Source organism: Acipenser ruthenus, chromosome 4, assembly GCF_902713425.1.
Source record: "Acipenser ruthenus chromosome 4, fAciRut3.2 maternal haplotype, whole genome shotgun sequence".
Taxonomy (NCBI): Eukaryota; Metazoa; Chordata; class Actinopteri; order Acipenseriformes; family Acipenseridae; genus Acipenser; species Acipenser ruthenus.
This window is the reverse complement of record NC_081192.1, coordinates 97,749,879-97,773,154: the sequence shown is the minus strand read 5'-3', so window position 1 is coordinate 97,773,154 and position 23,276 is coordinate 97,749,879. Positions and strand designations below refer to the sequence as shown.

General features: G+C 36.5%; 1 protein-coding gene across 1 annotated transcript in view; it reads right to left on the bottom strand.

Moving 5' to 3' along the window:
• The window catches only part of LOC117399531 (plexin domain-containing protein 2-like), a 160,731-nt gene that overhangs the window by 7,570 nt on the left and 129,885 nt on the right, over positions 1–23,276 (bottom strand). Inside the window, exons 10-12 of the mRNA XM_059023146.1 lie at positions 20,772–20,832; positions 18,620–18,767; positions 14,664–14,702 (exon numbers count right to left, since the gene is read on the bottom strand). Coding sequence (XP_058879129.1) covers positions 14,664–14,702; positions 18,620–18,767; positions 20,772–20,832 — 248 coding nt within the window. The remainder of the gene's footprint in view (positions 1–14,663; positions 14,703–18,619; positions 18,768–20,771; positions 20,833–23,276) is intronic.

The window sequence follows — 23,276 nt, the reverse complement described above, 5'->3', positions numbered from 1 at the left end:
TCTTTCTGGGCTGAAGTGAGCAGGATGAAAACAGCAGTGTGTGAGCAGAGGTTTCCATGCCTAAGAACTGTGATGAGAGGTGTGTTGAGTTTACCCCATAGCAATGTTGACTGTGCGAGTGCTTTCTCAATGGTTAGAAAAATCCACACTGAATGTGCTATCTGTTTATAGAATCTGTTGTGGTTTAAACATTTAGAATGCTTTGTAATTGACATTCTGACTGCAAGATCTACACAAACAATGTGATGTCTGAACAGATAGGAAAGAAGCTTTACACATGTCCAAGGTAGGTGATGGTACACAGGAATGTCAATATGCAAGCCTTCACAATCCAGGAGTGTGTGCATGTTGGTGTAATATGTCAAACCTGTGTTCGATTTACATCGTTTAGTCAGGAACACAGCAACACCAATGGCACACAGTACAGTACAGTACATGTGAAGTTTTATCACAGTAGACCCGCCTGACTTTAAAATCAACCTGTAGCCGCCACTTTATGTAGAATGTACCTACATAAAAAGTGCATAAATGTAAGCACTAGCACAATAACTGAGAGGTGTTTTTTTAGCAAACAGATTAACATTCCATATTGAACTAGATATTCAAAACTGTTCATTCATGCTGAGGTAACATGAAAACAATCTTTCAGAATATCAGATGTTGCTTATTAGAAAATAGTTTATATATCAGGTTAGGGAAAAATGTGAAAAAAATAAAAATAAATTAAACATCTATCCAGTGTTTGGGAAATTAAATAAAAGTAATCTGTTCGATTACAAGTTACTTGAATACAATTATAACTAATTAAAGTAACTACTAAAATATTTAGTTACACTTAAAATTACAAATATTTACATCTCAGGCGCAGTTTACATTTTACAGAGATTTTTTTTTTCCTTTTTCGGTTTGGCCAGGCTGCAGCTCGAAATATCAGCTATAGAACCCAGTCGTTCCCTCCTCTGACGAAAAATAAATAAATAATAAGAAGCTGCTTACTTTTAGTAGCGTCAATACTTTGTATTTTGCCAGATTCATTGCGGATTCTCCGTGCTGAATTGTAAACTTGGTTGCTTTTCTGCAAGGAGAATCTGCCCCTAACAACACATCATGAGCAAGCACATAAAGGCTCTGTGTGTTATTCTCCCATGTCGCTTCTTTTGTTTTAGTCTCCTCCTCCCCAGCCGCCACCTTGCAGCGTGCCTCGTCCCGGAGGGAGGCGGCCCATAGCTACTTCCTATCTGCGGCACTGGGATGCATATAACTGCATCCCAGTAATGTTGTTGAAGCTGACACCCTGGGATCCTTCAAGAAGCTGCTTGATGAGATTCTGGGATCAATAAGCTACTAACAACGAAACGAGCAAGATGGCCTCCTCTCGTTTGTAAACTTTCTTATGTTCTTAACTGTTCATTTTTTTCCAGCTGGCCTCGCGTAGGTAGTCCTCGAGTACCCACGGATGAGTCATCGGGCCCTGAGGGCCCATCACAGTTCATTAAATCATCTGTAATTGCAATCAATAAATCATTCATTCACTGTGGATTCTCCATGCTGAATCCTTACATTAGCACTCTGTGCAATCTAGAGTTGATTTCAAGATTCTGCTTTTAACTTACAAGGCCTTGAATCGACTAGCGCCTATTTATTTACAGGATCTGCTGACCCCATGTATTCCTAATTGCAATCTTAGATCACAGAAAGCAGGATTGTTGGTTATTCCCAAGGTTAATAAAACAAAAACGGGAAGAAGGGCTTTTTGTTATAAAGCACCGTAATTTTTAAATGATGTCCCCATTTTTGTTGGGGAAGCTGGGACTTTAACTGTTTTTAAATCTAGATTAAACATTTCTTTTTATAAATTAGCTTTTTTAACCTAAGCTTTTTATAATTTTTTTTTCATATTTATTTATTTTCACTATTGTTTTATTGTGCTATCTATGTTAAAGTGCTTTGAGGTCATTTGATGAAAGGCGCTATATAAATGCATATTGTATTGTAAATATTGTAAAAGACTCCTTGTCTTTTCTTTTTTTACTGATTATACCAGCTATAGATATTTCTACAGTCTTGTTACCCATCATTTAGTGCCTTTTTCTGTTTAGTGAATGTATTTGTTCAACAGCAGATTGCCAGGCTGTCATGTTTGATCTAACTATCTTTTTTTAACTTTTTAATCACTCAGTATACAAGGCAAAGCAAAATAAAATCATGTGAGGAGGTCTTTTTTATAAAACATTTTAAATACCTATGTCACTCTATTTAACACCCTAAATGTACTGAATACTTTTAAATGGGGGCCATAGTTATAATGATGCACAGTATAGTCAGGGCTTCTGATTTTCGGTTTTAACACATAAAACCTGATAAAACACCCCCGATACAAAAAAAACCACCGGAAAAACTGTGGAAATGGTTAATCAATTCATGGTGGCTTTACCCTTTCCCATTAAAAAGTAAAACCTACTACAAAAACAATTATAAATACATTTCCCATTGCTGCTGGGCAATGTCCCGCCTTCCTGACTTGCATCTACAATTGATTCGTTCTGAATACTTTAAACCCGCTGAATGACAGCACATTCCTACATTTCTATTGGAGACTCCGCTCGCGAGATTTTAAACAAGATTACAATCAGGAATGGAGGCTTGTTAGCGGGATTTAAAGCTGTATTACAGTTAAGATACAGAGGATTTAAAACAGAATTGTGGCGAAATGTAAAAAAAATGCCTACAATCCCAGAAGAATCTGCCCGTGACCATAGGGATTTCGTTATGGAAGACAGCAAAGGAAAGAAGGTACAACTTAAGTGTGTAAGTACAGTCAAGTTACTACTATACATATTTTGTCAGAAAAAAAACAAACACTCAAGCATTTTGGAAAGTAACCGAAAATACTAATTTCACACATTATATAAAAAACTAAAGTCCCAAAAACTTGAAACTAGTTAAAAATAAGCACCAAAAAATACAATTAATAAAAACCAAAAAACAGAAGCCCTATGTATAGTATAGCAATATCTATAGATCCTATTTGTCAAGCATTCTACAGTAAATACAATATATTGTTCTACATATTCTACCAATGATGATCTTTTGTATTAAAAATGGACACTAGAAACTACATTTTAATAACAGCAATAAAATGTAAGAAAAGTAATTTCCATTACAAGTGCATCACTTGATTAACCTTACAGTAAGAACATCTGGCTAGAAATGGATTTCCATTTGCTTGCATGGAAGCAATAAACAAACTGACCGCTTGGAAAGCTTCCATTACTGGAGATCATCTAACAGATTGTGACTGTGATCTCAACAGGAACATATTAAAGGGGAATGCCAGATCGTTTTTTGACTGCAAAAAAAAAAAAACTATTTCATCCAACTCAACAACATCTGGTTTTGCAAATATAACAACCCATTGGGGAAGGAGTTGAAATACAGATTACAGCAGCACCCCTGTCCTTTTTTTGGAACATATATTACCTGGACTACCTGCAAAGCCTTGGGGTTTGGGTGGCATTAGTTTAGATGACAGGATGACGTGCAGCTGCCTACCTTGTAAACTGCGAGTTAACTGGCTTTTGTCCAGTTGGGCAAGTTGTTTGTCCTCGTATAACACTCCCAAAGCAAGACGACCATATCTATACTGTACCCCCACACTCCACACATACTATAAAGTGGTAGCCATCACCAGCTATACATCTGACGCCATAATTGAGATCAATACAACATGGGATTTGGGTAAATATCTTGTATCGTTTGGCTGGATGCAAATCTTTTACAGCACGGACTCTCTGGGTAAGGAAAATATCAGTAACAGCTGTGAAACTTATGTCAAGTTTATTTCAATAAAGTCTAAAGTTTTTCTGGATGCTATAAAGAGCAGCTGTGATTGAACTAACTGCACCCATCAACACTGATCCAAACTTCTTTATACAATCTGTTAAATGTTGAACACTATGGGAGGTGAAAAATAACAAAAATGAAATAACAAATGTGCACGCATTATATATTCAAATGTGCAAGTGTCGTATATTAAACATACAGGTCAAATACTAAATACAGGACACCCTCGCTATAACAACCCTGTTTAGGTCCAAAGCCTTTTGTTTGATATAGTAAAAAATCCAAAAACGATCAATACAAGCTGCTGCAGTAAGTTAAGGAAGTCACCTTGGATAAAGGCATTAGCTAAATTATTAATAATATTAGTACTGTTTTTATTCTTTGATTTGCTTTATGATTACAGTATTTGCCACTAATAGTAATAATAATAATAATAATAATAATAATAATAATAATAATAATAATAATAATAATAATAATAATAATAATAAACTTTATTTTGTGTAGCACCCTTAAAAGCATTCATCTCAGAGCGCTTCACAATTAATAGTACATCAATAAATAAACAGATTATACATAAAAAAGCACAAGGAAATAAAACAATCATAAAAATCATAAAAATGCCTTGCTAAAAAAGTAAGTCTTTAAATGAGCTTTAAAAACACTCAAAGAAGCTGAGTCCCTGATCTCTAGTGGAATAGAGTTCCAGAATTTGAGGGCATAGCAACAGAAGGCCCTGTCGCCCATAGAGCGCAGGAGAGCAGACGGGACACACAGCAGTCTGAGATCAGCAGAGTGGGAGTGTAAAAATGATAAAAGATAAAAGTTCTGATAGATAAGTAATGCTGACATATAAGCCCATGAAGAGCCTTATATGTCAGCATTAAAATTTTAAAATCAATTCTAAACCTGATAGGCAGCCAGTGCAAGGCCTCCAAAACAGGAGTGTGATGTGATCTCTTGACAAAATTCTGGCTGCAGAGTTGAATTTTAGTGAGGGTGCTATTAGACACCCTAGTAAGCAGGGCGTTACAGTAATCAATCCTGGAGAAAACAAAAGCATGAACCAGTTTTTCAGCTGCAGGTAGAGAAAGCATGGGACACAGTCTGGCAATATTTAAGGTGAAAAAAAAGAAACCTTGACAGTATTCAGCACATGCGATTCAAAAGTTAACCCAGGATTGAAAATCACACCCATATTTTTCATCTTAGATCTGAACTCAAGCATGGTTCCATCAACAGACAGATTTAAAGCACTGGTTTTACCTAGCTGGCATGGAGTACCTAACAGCATTACCTCAGTCTTGTCACAATTAAGGTGTAAAAAATTTTGCGACATCCAATTTTTTATATCAGAGATACAGGCAGTTAGGGTAGAGGCAGCAACATTGATATCAGGTTTAGAATTAATATAGATTTGAGTGTCGTCTGCGTAAAAATGAGACCTTAAAATGTGGCCGAGGGGAAATATATAAATACTAAATAACAGGCCCCAGGATAGAACCTTGCGGGACACCAGAAGTTACTGGCCCAACCTCAGAACTAAACCCACCCAGGGAGATAAGTTGTTGACATCCTGTTAGATATGATCTAAACCAGTTAAGGGCAGTGCCAGAGATGCCAAATAAACACTTGAAATCTATCAAGCAGGATCTCGTCAAATGCCGCACTAAGATCCAAGAGGATTAAAACTGATAATGCACCTGAGTCAGCAGCCATTAACAGATCATTAGTGACTTTGACCAGGGCAGTCTCAGTGCTATGAAGCCAGATTGAAAGGGTTAAAAAAGATTGTTAGCAGTGAGATGCCAGTTTAATTGCCTAGTGACAGCTCGTTCTAGTAGTTTAGGTCACATTTGAAATGGGGCAAAAATTATTAAGATTATCCAAGGCCATATGAGGTTTTTTAGGCGCAGGCGTGACTGCAGCAGTTTTAAAAGCAACTGGAACCACACCAGAACTCATGGACTCATTTATAGTAATTAACACCAAGGGGAAGAGCAACTCAAAACAGGACAAAAAGAACAGAGGGGATAGGATCCAACAGACAACAGGTGGCTTTCATACGAAGGACCAGATCTGTAAGATAATTAAAAGTGAGAGGTGTAAAACAGGATAGAGAGGACCCACAAAGCCAGACAGACCGAGAGACTGTGCCAGAGGAGTCTGAGAAGAAATACTAATGTGTAGACGGATATTGTCAATCTTAGACTTAAAAAACTCTAAGAAACTATTGCACTATTACCACTAATAATAATAATAATAATAATAATAATAATAATAATAATAGCAATGAGATTGTGAATAAAAGTATAATTACAAGTACAGTACCTGTTTGTGGCATGCTGCATCCAATATTCTGGCTATATCGTATTCACAGTACGCAGGAATAACAGATCTAATAGATTTCCGTTGTAAATGTAGCCCTAATTATGCATGACAATATTACACATCAGAAAGAACTGTTAGATAATACTGGACATGCCAAATATGATATATATATATATATATATATATATATATATATATATATATATATATATATATATATATATATATATATATATAACATTTTTAAAACAGGAAGAGGCGTCCATACATTTTGTTACATGCTATGTTTCGTTGTATACTGAGATGTAGTGTTGGGTCTTAACTTGTCAGCATTGCTCTGCTTTACAGCTTTTATAGCGTAATGTAGCATAAATATTATTTGTAATGCAGTGTGTAACATTTTGTGAGATTTCATTTAGAATAATATTTCTGTTTTCACGGATACAAGAGCCTCAGATATAAGAAGTGTGTCCTTGTGCAGCCAAATAATGAATCTTTGTAACGGTTGTCAGACCAAATCCATTTTTCATTACACACACCATGGCTCTCATCAATAAACACTGACATCAAGTACAATTGTCAGAAACCAATGGGACACCATTTAAAAGTTATTGCATAGAAATACTCAACTATTCTCAATAAAATACACATGATTTAGCAATTAAACTTGTATGTTTTGCTCATAACATTTTAAAATTAAAACCATTATGGGGCCAATTCAATAACTGTAGAGCAATATTGAGCCATGTTTATTATTATTTAAGTAACTCATTGAATTGGTAGAATGAGAATTTCTCATGGTATTGTAGAATTAAAAATAGCAGAAATAGCTTGAATTTTTGCGCCAGGAGTGGCATAAAGTCACCCAACATCAATGTGAAAGACTGGTGGAGAGCATGCCAAGACGCATGAAAGCTGTGCTTGAAAATCAGGGTTATTCCACCAAATATTGATTTCTGAACTCTTCCTAAGTTAAAACATTAGTATTGTGTTGTTTAAAAATGAATATGAACTTATTTTCTTTGCATTATTCGAGGTCTGACAACACTGCATCTTTTTTGTTATTTTGACCAGTTGTCATTTTCTGCAAATAAATGCTCTAAATGACAATATTTTTACTTGGAATTTGGGAGAAATGTTGTCAGTAGTTCATAGAATAAAACAAAAATGTTCATTTTACCCAAACACATACCCATAAATAGTAAAACCAGAGAAACTGATAATTTTGCAGTGGTCTCTTAATTTTTTCCAGAGCTGTATGTAAATATATATATATATATATATATATATATATATATATATATATATATATATATATATATTATATTTACATACACTGTAAGCGAATGAGAGATAAACAAGCGGCCATGTTCTCGGTTTCAAGTCAGCCCTGCTAAATTTATACAACTATTAAAACACTACCTCTCTGAGGTTTGACTGGATATAGATTGAGCCTGATTATTATTCCAAAGACCACACTACAGTATCATTTTGTAGTGCATTATTTTATATGCAATAGGTTCACAGTGGGTACTTTAAAATAAAGAAGCATTGAAGTAAAAATACTGATAAAGCGAGGCCAACTAGGAAAAACATGAACGATCTCATGCATCAGTGCCGCAGATAAGAAGTGGTTATGGGCCACCTCCCCCAAAAGACGAGGCCGCCAAACCATCAATGGAAAAATAATAATAAATGATTAACGCAACCCACAGTGGCGCACTGCCACCTACCCCCAAAAAATGAAAGCCCCAGGGCATGACTGCGCTGAGGGGAAGAGCCCAGCCTCTCCAGCCTGACCACACACCCTGCAGAACTAAATACAAACCGCTTGTATTTTTAATTTTTGATGTAGGGGGAAACCTCAGGGAATCCATGGTTGAGAGTTGCGCTTCCTCCAGGCTCTAAGTCCGACTCCAATTTTGGCCTCTCCGCTCGTGACTGAGAGGCCAAAACAAAAGAAGCGTCACGGGAGAATAACACACAGAGCCTTTATGCGCTTGCTGATGACGTGCTGGTTAGGGGCGGATTCTCCTTCCAGAAAAGCAACCAAGTTTACAATTAATGAAACAAGCTCCTTTAGAAAAGGAATAATGTGATGTGGGTCTATGGGTAAGTAGCTGAAGTCTGTTTTTGAACTGAGATACAATAGAATATAATTAATTCTGCTGAAGAAGCCAATATCTTCATATCAATTATAGCAATCAATGGCATATGAGGAACCTGAGAAATTGACATCAAAAAGTTGGAAGGATTGTCTGATCTCATCAGAGATTAGAGACATGCTGGAACCCCATTGGCCTGTTCCACTCATTTTTTTTTTTTATTGTCAGTTGTTAGCCAAACAATTTCCAACGCTTCTGTGTGACATGAATAAGATGAATTACGTGCACAGCGTCAGGTCATAATACTGCAGCACTGTTAATCTACAGTGTCAGCAGGGGGCATTGTCAGCAGAGAAAGCTGTAAACAGCTACAAAATAAATTTAAAAAAAGAACACGGCTCAGTGGGTGTATTTCATATTTCTCGCGGGAATACTTCACAGATTAAAATACCTTCCATTTTAGATTCACCCCATTTGTATTCTAACATACATTACTCTCAGCAGAAAGTGAAATACACTGAATACAATAGCAGGCATTGCAAGCTGTGACTTGAGCTTCCAAGCTCACGGTTGTATTAGTGCTCTAGCTTTTATTGTGATCATTCTTTATATAAAAAATTATAAACAGCTTTTTCAACTAAGAAAAAAATCAAGATGTGAACTCTACTATCCTCCAACAAGTATAGCTGTTCAGTTTATATTTTATTTTCCCCAAAACCTTGTACATCAAGCTCACATAATTGATTTAATTATTCAAACCAATGCAATCAATTCCAAGACCTAAGTCCAGCAATAGGCTATTTTCTTATATGTGTTCCTTTTTGTGGAATAAAACATTCTGCTTGATTGAATATAAATCGCAAACCAAAGCACTTTTAAGATTTTTGTTTCTCAGGAATACAATTTTCTGAATCAGCAAAGCATTGAAACTTCAGTGCAAATCAACAGAAAAACAATGAATCAGTAATCAGAAGCTGGTCTGTGTTCGGGGTGAGGTCTTTGAATGGAGAGAGAGAGAGAGAGAGAGAGAGAGAGAGAGAGAGAGAGAGAGAGATAGAGGGTGGGGGGGGTAAAGATTTAAGTGAAAATACAATCGCTATGTGTTTGAGATTTGTTTTTGAGAAACATTTTTATTTTGGCTCTGTGAGCTGTGTTTGTTTATGTCCTTTTGATTTATTTTTGTTTAAATAAATGCGCACTCTGCATTTCAACCCACAGTACTTGTCTCTGTCAACTTCCTGGTCTGGGATTCACAAAGCTATTTAATGCCAATTATTATTTGCATATTGTTTTCTAAAAGGAAAAGGAACACCAATTACAAAAACAAAAAACTGTGAGAATCTAGCCCATAATCTGTTTGTAAACAGTGTGCCCTATCCATAAATCTTTAAGGGCTGTTTTAATTAATGTTTTGTTTAAGATCATGCTTAACAATTAAATCATGTTGCAGTTCATGAAACCTTTTGTCAACTGTTTGGAGAGGTTCTATGGACAGGTCTACCAGTATATCCTTTGGAGAGATGCTGCAGAACTGTGCAATGAGGCAAGAAGTTGTTTCTGGGAGGGAACCAAATTAGTAAACTCTTCCATGAGAGCCTAAAGCCAGGCTTACACTGCACGATTTTTGCAATCGGGAGACGCAGCGCCACTCACACTAACCGATTGAGCTACGATTTTCCACTGTAGATCGGGGATTGCAAGCTACACACACTACACGAGACATCTTGTCGCGGACTGCGCCTATTTTCATTGCAGAATCGTAGACATCATTCGGGAGAATCATGGACTCAAGCGAGGAGGTGTTCGCTGTTGTCTGTGCATTGTTTTGCACAGAAAAAAAGAAGAAAACGTGTACTATGTGTGTATAATAGGACCATGGATATTGCTAATTTCATACTCTGCAAATTCCAGCATGAGAACTTATACTTCAGGGCCATAGACTGCACACATGTTCAATATTGCGATAAAAAAAAGTTTATAACAGTTATAACATTAGGCTATAGCAATGTCAATATTTATTTCCTTGACGTCTGTGCTCTGAACCAACTCAAGTCGAGGTGCATCCAAATATATAAAATCTAATCTGTTCAGAAAGCGCAACACTCGCTCGTAGTACAAAATATTTATTAGATTCAAAGATTGGCGTGGGAGATTGGCCGTCAAGTGATCTTCATCAGAATACCAAATTCTGATGAATAATTTGAAGACTTTTAAACTAATAAATAGTTTGTACTACGAGCGAGTGTTGCACTTTTGAACAGACTAGAATACAACTTTAATAGTAGGCTACAACGTAATCTACGTTCTCTCTATTTCTCACACACACAGACGCGCACCCCTCCTCGTATTTTGATTAAATGAGCAATACAAGCATACAGTAGGGGTTTGAAAGGGATATCGAATACGAGTGACTGTAGAAATTGATTGCCATGAGAGCACACACTACCACACACAGTATCTGCTTCGGCGTTAATATGTTATAACAATTATTTACTTACCAGGTACCTGAAGTTGCAAAGCAATTTCCCTCCATCTTTGTTCCTTCAATGAGCGATCATGATAGGAAATGTCACTTATTTCAAAGAGACACAGGTGTTCCTGCCACATCTCCACCATCCTTTCCTCAATTTCGAGGCTCCACAACTTGCGGGGCACAACCTTTCTCTTCGTCGCCACTGTTGCTAGCTTGTCCTATTGGCTACTGGCAGGATTCGTCAATAAATCGGCCCGTAGCCCCTCACACATTTCACGAATTGCTTTGTCGGGAACTAAAGTTTTCTGACATGTTAGAAATTTGTCGGGATGTTGTAAGAGCGTCGGGAGATCGCAGAAGCCATATCGGGGCATCGTAGACCCTCTCAAACTTACAGACAATTTTGTCCCCGACAACCTCATTTTGTCCCAGATTTTAAGAAATTAGTCGCCGACTCCTCAGCTCGTCGGCGATCAGCAAAAATCGTGCAGTGTAAGCCTGGCTTTACTGTATCCATACACCTTTGGAGTATGCCAGTGTTGGGAATCAGGGTTTTCTTCAGGCGTTCATGAAGACTAATGGCACAGGATTGTGGTTTGACATATGTAACAAATGACATGCCTATGCCTGCCTTAAGGTAAAATAGAATGAATAGCAGTACCACTAACATTTCCTTCGTTCAGGTCTGTTGGGGGTCCAGAATGTGACTGTCTAGTCATACAATACAGACACAGTACACAGGATAATCAGCAATGATAATTCAATGGCAATACAGTTTATCTCACATAGTTCTTTTTCTTATTCATTGCGTTGCCCTTGGTGATTATATTGTTAAGTATTAATTGTAATACTAAGGACTATTTAATGTGTACTGGTATTTTAATGGTTTCTTAATGAATTATGTCAATGCACAAGTCAATAGTTTTAAAACATTGCTACAACATGCCTTCACCCAGCAGTGAGCTTGCTTCTGTAGTCAATTGAAATTCATGCTTTGCCTGTATCAGTCTCTAAGCTCCAATGAGATCTTATTTGGATTCAAATTAGCAACTACTAATCAAGTGGATCAGCAGCCTATTTGCATGGAACCTTGTGTTGTCCTTACTCATAATTGATTTGCCATTATCCAAGGACACATCTGGTAATCAGCTTTTATCGACCAGATGTAGTCAGGGTTTTTTTATTTCCATTTCATTATCCATCACAGACAGCTGATCCTAACACAGTGAAGTTAATGTCTTCATCCTAATGCTTACTTGTACTCTTCTGAAACAGTAACGGTTCTAATCAAATGAAAAAGAAACACCTACAGACTTTGTCGTTATTTTACCTCAAAGAAATTGCAAAATGTAATTCATAATTGAAGATCCACTCGACACAATTTTTAGATGAATCTAATTTCTTCTGAGATGACCCAGAAGACATTTAATATTCTTAAAACAATAACCGCATCCTATTATAATGTACAAACCCGTTTTCAATATCGCTCTCCGAAAATGATGGCGGATTTACACGTTACAACAAGCCAAAAATAGACCACATTCCAGACTGTTCAAAGTTCATAAATCATGTTTGTTCAACATGAGCGAATGACTCAATACTGGGAATCTTTTCTTAGAAAGATGGCATTTATTAAGCATGCAACAAAATAAGTTTGAAAATCACACAAAACAGTTACACAATTAATATCACATTACAAGCAATACAAAGAGAACTAAGGTTTTAAACAACAATTTGCCAATGAAATATTAGTACATATTGACACTACAACAAGGGATCGCACAATACCTGGATAGATATTTAAGAGTATTGTTACCTAGCCTGGACAGCAGTCGAGTTTCAGCGTACTGTTACCTTGTGTTTTTCCGAGCGTCAGGGCCCCTGACCTGAATGGATAAATACTGAGAGCTGAGGGCTCCATGTGCAGTATTGTAGTTTCTTTGAATCCGAGAGAGCAGCGAGCAGGTAGCCAGTAGCCAGAGACCAGGGAGCTGATCAGGAGATCCGAGGGGCAAGGAACTAATGTTTAGAGTCGGCTTTTATACTTTTCAAACAAAGAGATGGTTTGAATTTCCCGCCACATGATCCGATTGGCTAAAAGGGGAAACATTTAAAACGTGCATAACTTTTGCTAAATAATTCTGAATTTATTCTGAATTCCCGTTAATTTTACCATAAGAAATTACATTTCTTTAGACGCCAAATATGTTGGGTTGCGACTTTGGTTAGACATCGTAAACAGTTGAATTTTCTTAGGAATTTATTGCCTGGGTTATTCTGTGCTTGTTAGGCGGTTTAAGAATAAAAACACTTGCATCTTGTACTCTTAGTGGTATTAAATCAATTTGTCTTAAATCTCTTGTTTTCTTTAAGCTAATTTAAAGTGGTCATTTTTCTCTTTCTTTCAGGCTCTGTGTTAAACCACCTTTCTCTCACTAGTCTGGCTAATTCAATCGCAGAGATGGGTTTGATTATCCTTTTGTTTCCTGAGTGCCTGATGTATTTGAGGTGTAAGATCGATCGTTATCGCTAGGCAAAGCTAGACAAATTAGGTTAAAGATTTAATTCAATTTAGTTCTGTTAAAATGTAATATATCCACGACATTTGCAATTTATTTGTGATGACAAAGTCTATATGACCTACAACCCCAGTATAAACTTAATGACCATTTATTGTGTAGGTCTGCTGGACTCCAAGCAGGGTGTGTGTCATAAATATTTGAAAGTTTTGCACTCAACTGAAACGTTTAGTTTTTTCTCGAAGATAGCTGCTAGTTTGTTTATTGGCAGTATTGGAAACAGCACCCTGCCGTATTAAGAAAACAGACATTCTAGAATTCATATTTATGGGGTGCTCTACTTTTTGACTGGTTACTAAAGTTATATCTCTTAGGGTAATGGTGGAATATAGCAATTCAATGCACACTTCTAAAGCATCTTAAATGGGCCTGGCCAAATTAGGATGGAATTTTAATGGTGTACAAATCAGTACAAGCTAGCAACAAGATCAAAATAATACATTTTGGCCATCTAAATCTATTTAATGTGACTTACGTATTGTATAAAATCAAACCCTCAATCAATGATCCTGAGAAATGTCTACGTAATAAAAGAAAGAAATCCACAAAAGAACACCACATTGTAAATCCACTTTATTTCATAGTGTTGATTCGCCTCCCCGCCGTGGGAAGCTTGTGATGTCAAAAGGATGTGTTTGACATGTTATAAATTGCCCTGCAATTAATTCAGCCTTCTGAGAGCACCATATCACAGGCAGCATCTGATGGCTCTTTGCTTTTATTAATATGCTAGATTATTCACCTGCCATTGCTTCCTCATTTTCTACATGGCATTGCCTGTGTTTGGTTAAAATGCCAACAAGAATGACAACAACAAAACAAACATAAAATGTCCACTGGGGTTCCACATAATATACTGGTAGTATACAACTTCATGTATTTGAACTGTTGCAGGGACATGCAGAACATTCATATAAACTAGTGTACATATACAGCACATGGGTGGGTGTTTATATCCCACAGAGTTGATGTTAGAGAAAATAATATTGTGGGTGGGTAGGGCATTCCTCCAGTTTTGAAAAAAGCGGTGATATACTGTATAGCATTCATATAAAAGCCTGTCAAGACTGATTCTGTAAATTCTGCAGTTTTATAAAGTGCTATAAAGTGCTATAAAGAATGCTGATGACCCTTATTTCAAGTAGTTATTCACACAATTCTGCCCAGGCAGCCTTCCATTTACAGGGTCTGTCTACTAAAATACTAAAATCCCTTGAAACAAGCAGTTTTCTCCCCACACAACATTCAAATTAATGATGTGTGGAGGTACAATACTGCAGCAATAAGAGAACGATGCTCACACAACAGAGGGATATAAAACACAGCGCTTACCTCCGTGGTCTTTCAAGTGCAGTGCAATTTTTGTGTCATCTGCAAAAAAAAAAAAAAAAAAATGCTGTTACTCTGTATATCAGTTTTTCTATTGCAAATACTCTGTCACACGTTGGTACGCACACATGCAAAAGAAAGATTCTGCCATATACTTCAGCACTTTAAAATTGCTTTGGCTGCAGTTAAACTGCTATCACATGTGTTAGTTTAAACATTTTAATGAGGTCTGAAGATAACATTACATTTGGTGTTGAAACTATAGTATCTGTCACCCTTATATTATGAGGCCGACATCAACAGTGATGCTGAATATACGGTTTTGTTTTTCATCTTTGTCAACTGGCAGTACACTCCACATGGTTTCAACTACATAAAGATTGTGACAGATTTACAAACTTTGTCATGCACATTAAAAGACAGACCTGCCACAGTACATCTGTATAGTTTTCACAGCACTGGGAATGCTGATTTGAAAGGAACCGTTCACATTGGTTTGAGTAAGACTGAAAAGAAACTTGCCATTTATTATGTCAGAAGTAAAGAATGCACATATATTTAAATATTTGCAATTGATTTCTGTGATTAAGCCATCTCACAAGTACAGTCGTACCCCAAAATGTTACAGCTTTAGGAGTGGGGCTTTTAATGCCCACTATTTCCCACTCAGGCACCTCGATTACTAAATATCTTTGTATCTCTTAATAAATAATTCTCTCCTTTTAATAAAAAATCCATCCCACAGGTGTAGTGGTACCCCAAAGACTGTGTGGGACAATTATTCTTCACTTCACCACAAAACATTTCTACTGCAATCTGCCTTCAGGGAGGGAAGCATTCCTGAAGAGTGTTGAAATAATAAACAGAGCACTTATGTGGCAATATATTTATTAAACGCTTCAGGGCAAGGATGTTCAAATAGGTTATTAGCTTCAGTGAGGAGCTGCTCCACACACAATCTGTAATATGTCGGCAAAGCCAAAGTAAAGAATTTTTTTTTTTTTTTTTAAAAGGCGTACAGAACAATGACTTGGAAGAAAGTACTACAAGAATGAGAGGTATGTTTCTTAAAGCCTTGACAATTACCCCTTAATGTTGCTTTTTTTATTAAAAAAAGGAATGTATAAAAAAAATCTGCTATGTGAAATTAAACCCTGCAGCATCTAAATGGCACCCATCTGTTCTGATGGCTACAAATATTTATTGCAGATGTGAAGTATGAAATCAATTTTGCCTGCAATTAGAAACCAATGCCAAAAAGACCAAATCCTATTTAGAATTGCATCCCAGGTGAGCTCCTTGTCTGTGAATTCCAATTTTCTATTCATCCCTACATTATTCATGCCTTTTAATAACCAGGTAGCATACAATAGAACAAAAGCACCAGACTTGTTAGTGTTTGTCCAGCAAGGTTTTTTCTTTCTTCATAATGACTGGAAAGATGTTGTAAAGGGAAAGTGTCAACAGTGCCTCCACAGCTTAGCTACAACACATCTGTTTTATTTACTACAGCAGGACTTATGTTCTGGTTATCTGTGAGAGAGTGTAATGTTCTTATATCCATATATGCAATGCATTACCACGATAAAATCATTTGCAGGAAAAAAATAAATTAATTAAAAACAACATAAAACCTTCTGTCATTTAGGAATCAAACTCAACTCACTCATGCAAGGATACAGAAATTCCTAGCTTTCTTTCTTTGGGGAGGGGAAATCTGATTTGAAGTCTTGCACTTCAAATAGAAAAAACCCCCTCTTTCTTTCAATTCTGATTCACTTACTGCAACTCAGCCATACATGTAGGGAATACTAAACAATTACCGGTACAAGTGGAAATGCAAACTTAAAACTGTTGGCTGGTGTCAGGAAAGGTTTAGAAAACACCAGCTAAAACCTGACCTTTACAGAAATTATACTCCCTGTCATATTGGAAACAGAAAAGGAAAGGTTCAGTTTCAAAGGTATCCCCGCAACCCTTGTGTAACCTCTCGTTTACCTACATGACAATGGCCTCCAGAATCTTCTCATTTTGTGTGACATGGAGTGTGAAGACCATCATTTTACATACATATTTACATTGAGAGAACAAGTCGGCTATTTGTGTTTCTGACTTTTTTTTTTTTTAATGAGCAATTATTATATTTAAAAACAAAATATATATCCCGCTAAACATTAATTGTAGAAAACCAGTTTCTGGAACATTCATTTACATAAACTGAAGCAATTGATTTTATGTAGCCTGCAGTTATTTTCTCTGACAGGAAGACTAGTAAATGCTTTGAGGAACATTGACCTTTTCTTAAGCAGGTTTTCTTCTCTGCTTCTCTGTAATTTGCCACAGAAGTTTGTGTAATTAAAATGCGACAGACCCTTGAAACAAGGTTATTTGTCTGGCTGGTGGAGTTTAGTAATACAGGCTGTACAACATTAATAGTAGTAATAATACTAATGTACTCATGAGTGGAAGGGAAATTATTACTAAAGGCTTTGTTATAGACCCTTTAACCTTAAAATGCTGGTCATCATTTCTAGACCATGTCTTATATAAGATCTTGTTCTGTTGATAGTTACGAATTATTTTTTTAACAGCAACGTCAGAGGTATTGTCACAGAGCTTTTGTGAAATGGATTTCTTACAGAAAATCTAGGCTATATAATTAAATAATGAATTGGTATAAGCATGGAATGCCACAGTTATCTTAATAAATTTATTTTTGTTAAGATTTTAAAAAGTCAGGAGTTTAAAGCTGTCCTCAGAAGGGATCTTAAACATTTTAGCCAGTGTCAGAGCATATATGTTCCCCCCAAATATGTGTTTCCCCTCAGAACAAATATTTAGGAATATTGGTTCCCCTTCTGAATATTTGTACCCCCTTCTTTAAGTCTATATCCATACACTTTCAACTAAAACCTTAATTTTAGAACAATTTTCCTTAACCCAAACCCTAACACTAAACTTGTACCATCCAGTCCCCTCTGAAAGGTCCAATCTCACCTACAATAATATATAATAACAGCCAGCAAACATTGCTCACATTTACTAGCATTATAAATACATCATTTACATAAAATAGTATAAATACCAAACATGCATGTAGGGGGGAACAAATGTTTGCTGGTGGGAACAAATATTCAGGGGAACCAATATTTGTTTACACTGGCACAACAAAGTGCAATAATGAACCTGTCCCATATTTATGTAAGAATCAGTAAAAAAATACCATACAATTTTGGTATTCCTTACATCCACTGTGGGCGAAGTGTTTCAAGGGGACAAGTTAATGGTTACATGCTAGTGTATCAGCTGTTCTTAGAGACGAGACATGCCTGGGAACTCTATAGAGGTGCTATTAAAGAGTAAGTAGCAGGGTTCAGAAAAATATACAGCGCTACACATCCTCATGTTTAAATAACGCACCTGTCATTCTTTTCATTATTAACATACTGTCAACTTTTTACACATATAACTTTAAAGTCTGTTTCAAAGCTCCTTTCAAAATGTCCGCTCTAGTGCACTGATAGTGTAAGGATTATTGTCCACATTGTCAAACAGGTAACACAGCAATAAAAAGCCTTGATGTGGTATGGAACAAAAATGCCAGTTGTTATGTTTTTGTTAGTTTTTTTAATCATTCTTCCTGCAGTGATTTAAATGACAGATCTCAAGCCCCAGTGCACTAGAGTGGACATTTTGAAATGAGCTTTGAAACAGACTTTAAAGTTATAAGTGTACAAAGTTGTTAGGATGTTAACAATGAAAAGAAAAATGACAGGTACATTATTTAAACAGTTCTAGCAACATGTGGAGACGTATCACTCTATATTTGTCGGAACCCCGCTGCTTAATCTAGAACCTCTCAATTATAGAATGTCAGGTTAGTTAATTTAACTGTGATTTTTTTAGGCGGGTATCAAGTTGCGCTTTAACAGTATAGAAAGATATTATTTTTTGACTACCTTCCGTTGGGATACTGGTCGGAAGATGTGATGTTGAAGACGCAGTGCTGGTCGTTAAGAGTCTGGGTGATGTTTTGGGAACAGTAGTGGTGGTAAAGGGATACAGCTGAGTGGCTTCTGGGAGATTTTCACAAATCTTTTCCTTAGCCTGCAGGGGGAAAAAAGGCAATTTCCAGTATTTATTTTATTAAAAAGCTACTGGAAGGTAACACACGATTATAATTTCAAGTGACATAATGTGGGATTTTTAGTAATTCTCATTAAAGAAATCACATTGGATTGAATGCCAAAATAATCTCTCAGCTGTATGGACAAACAGGTAGAAATAATCTAGGCCAGGTTTAAATACACCATTATTGAACTAGTAGTGTATGTCTTCCATTTGGAAATGGCAATGGACAAGGAGTGTTTTATTGTTGTGTTTGTTGTGACTCCTATAGCAAAGGAAATGTGTGAGGAGGGCTTAATCTGGTGCTGAAACAGTTACTAAGAAAAAAAAAGAAGAAAAAAAAAAAAAACACCCTACCCTACCCTACAAACAGCTTTTTTTTGGAGCAAAGACCATTAAGAAAATATTTCCCCAGAAACCATATAATTGACCATGGCTGGGTTGCTCTCTTCTAATTATTGTCATCAAAGGCTTTTATATGTATTAAATCATCTAGGACTTACAACTCATTGTAGGCTTCTGACAGCATAGTTGTGTTTAATCAAATAGTAAGAGCTAGTGGTCATGGTATTAATTCAAATAGAATTTGTGGGGATTCCAATGTAAATGACTCCCCATTGATTTTCAGTGGTTTCAGTGTTACCAGCCAATTGGGAAATGTCTTTGCACATGACATCCATTGCCAAAGAAGTAGATGATCAAAGGGTGGAAACAAAACATATTGTTTAACAACAGTATAAGACTGATATACAAGGATAAACACAGACCTCCGCTAACACATGTAACAAATAAATATTCCTTTTTACCTGCAGGGTGCAGTGTATTGATTAAACACAATGATCTATGAAAGTGAACAACTAAGCAAATTAAAACCTAATAAACTGTAACAAGCAATATATTTCAGTTGAACCTATGTTGTATGCTGTAACTGTGTGCAGTGTTGGGAATTATTATTTATTGCTCTTCCCATTATTGCATTGTTAAGTCACTGCATGACATCTGAAATAAACATCAAAAAAGACAGCTCAGCTTCAGATAGCTGTATTAAAATAATACAACAATACCAAAACTGGGTTTTGAAACAGCAGGTGACATAGACCACTTATTTTCACCTGACCTGAGAAATGCACGTCTCCCAGTCATTTTGAATTTCCTTTTTTTATCACAGAAAAACAAGCAGATGTGGCTTAAGATAAAATGCTGTCTGTTTCATTACAATGGTTGAGGTGAAATTGATGTATTTTAAAAAATGAAAGCAACATTGTTCATGTTTCCAGCACAGATTCAAGTTAAACTAAATCGTTCTTGTTTCAGTGGTATCATTATTTTTTTTTTTTAGTGCTGATGAAAGTTGAGGGACAGGGCAGAGGTTACAGTCAGGCATGGTTCAGACAGGTCCTTGGAGAACCGTCCTTCATAGCTCAATAAGTCCACCTCAATCCTGACTTGATCACCCCTGCCATTCAGCCCAGGGCCTCGCTCATGTAAACACAGCCAACCGTGCAGAATTGTGCATTGGTTTTTGAAAAGGGACTAAGTGGAGACCATCAAACACATTTTAGGTGGACCTAAGTCACATTTTAGCACAGGTCTCCAGAGGTCAAAAGGATGAATGGCTAGTGAGCAGCCTCTGAGCAGCTCCTATAAGTGATTAATAAACACACTGTAGACATATTTAATCAATCCAAACTTTGTCTTCTATATCTATAAAAGTTAATTACCAAGTTTCAGCAGCTTCTCAAGACTAACTAAATAGTCTGTGATAACAAGTAGTGCATTCATCAATGTGCCAACCTCCATAAGAGATCTGATACAAATGAACATGGCTATTCCCATTTGTGAATCTCATTCCTTTGCTTCAACATCATTTAGCATTCACAAGGCAATGCCTTTGGGAGTTCTATATAACCAGTCCGAGAATATAATACATACAAATTGTTTCATTGTGTATTTAACATTAAAACTTCAAAAGGGCTGTTGTACCTCGTCAATGCAGCTGCTATCTACCCAGTCCTGCCGATGACGGTCAAACCCACTGGAACATCTGAAATAAAAGAATCAATTCATTAAGGCTTACATCATGGCAATGGCTTAATGCTAATCTCTCAGAGGTCAGTAGTGAGAGCACTGATCGCACTTCAGTTCAGTGGTGCTCTCTCATCTCCAGTGTACAGTATATCTGCTGTGATCTGAGAGCTAGGCTATTTTCTGTCACAACCAGCTTGTTCAGCAAATAAGCACTGATTAAACCAATTACTTGGAGCACGTGACCAAACATTGGTCTCAAACTGCACAAAAGCCACATTTTTATTTTACAGCATGAGTGGCCTATTAAACCAGCCTGGGGCAGTACTGAAGAGTCGATTATAAAAAAAATTAATAACAGCATTAAAGGACATACCCACTGAGGATAATATATGTATGGTTGAGTATCAGAGAATGCAAAACGTATTTCATGAAGCAGAAAATGACTTATTATGCAGGATAGATTTATTATTATTACACATAGTGTGCAGAATCTGCATGCAGTAATTGAGGATTTTTATGTATGGCCCCAAGTAAAATGGAAAGAAGGAAGCACCATACCTCATACAAGTAATCCCTCAAACCTGGGACAGATATGGTGATGAAAGACCACAAGGAAGCTATTGGAATTGATCAGCCTGAATGAGCTGACAAACTGCAGGTGTGAAAAAGCGAAACAGAAATGGCTTGATTTGAAATTAAGAGCATCCATACTGGTAACAGTCTTGTCAGAAAATCTCTCCATTATAATACAAAGGATCTCTTCATGGCTCACAATAAATACAGGGCAGTTACAGGAGTGTTTTTCATATGCTAAATGTAACTGTGTATGTATGCGTTTTTGTATTATAACTGCTATTTTTTGGTACTGTTTTTATTGTACTGTATTCTGTAATGACAACATAGTAATTAATATGTTGACACATAAAGTAATACACTATCGATCTAGAGATAATAAACAATAAAATACAGAAACTTTGCCGGCATGATGCGATTACAGCATTGTTGTTGTGGGTGTTATACTGTACATCCTAGATTTCCTCAACTGAAAATCACTCTGGGTACTCGGAGATGAAAGCTGAAGCATGAAACAGCTTGCAGTTTTTAAATCGCACATTTTAACACAGTACATGATGTGTGAAATGTGGGAAACATCGACTTCAGTAATGGTTATCTTAGCAACTACATAATAACAAACCCTTATAATCTCCATAAAATAGGAATAATTCACCTTTTACCTTACTTCAATTTTAAACAAGCACACTGTTAGCAATTATCACAAATCAGGTCTAATGCATCTGATACATAATATACAGACTCAGATGTCAGATTCAAAACCATTTTCTGTGTATTAAAATCATAAACTGGGGACCATGTACGCTAAAATATGGTGTATTAGCATATGTACCTAGCATATGAAAAACACTCCTGTAACTGCCCTGCATTTATTGTGAGCCAATGTCATGAAGAGATCCTTTGTATTATAATGGAGAGATTTTTTGACAAGACTGTTACCAGTATGGATGCTCTTAATTTCAAATCAAGCCATTTCTGTTTCGCTTTTTCACACCTGCAGTTTGTCAGCTCATTCAGGCTGATCAATTCCAATAGCTTCCTTGTGGTCTTTCATCACCTTATCTGTCCCAGGTTTGAGGGATTACTTGTATGAGGCATGGTGCTTCCTTCTTTCCATTTTACTTGTCAACATCAGGGGGGCCATACATAAAAATCCTCAATTACTGCATGCAGATTCTGCACACTATGTGTAATAATAATAAATCTATCCTGCATAATAAGTCATTTTCTGCTTCATGAAATACATTTTGCATTCTCTGATACTCAATTAGCTAAATTAGTCTAGAGAGCATAAATATCATTTTAGAGTTATTTCTCATTTGTATTCCTCCATGGACAAATACACTGCCCTCTATTTGCAGATAGCGGTATCCCTTCCTCAATCTCCACTCATTAAAACAGGTGGACCCAACTGTGTGAGAATCAGCTCCATATCAATTGGAGACCGAGGAGCCAGGGGTGAAGTCAGACAGCTCTTTCACAAGCTCTTGTCTGGCAGGTGCTTATTTGTATTCTTTAACTTGCCTTTCTACTGAAAAGAAGACTTTCTTTTATCTTTGGATGAACATTTTGAAATGTTCACCCATCGGAATCAGAATTTACTAGTGAATGACTCACACTTTAACCTTTTATCCTTGTTGATACAAGGTAGAAAAAAGGGTAGGGAGCAGCTACATCTCAAGAGAGTGCCTTATAATCCATTTTTTCAAATCAAATCTGCAGTAGTGTTTCTTGTAAAAAGCTATCAATATAACAAAAATGTAAATTTCCTTTGTTTATATTTTTGTATGGCTTCCCTGAGCATCACTGGCATATTTAGCACATCCTGTTTTTGCAGGTTGCAACAAGAGCATACCTGATAAGTTGAAACTATGTTCTAATCCATAG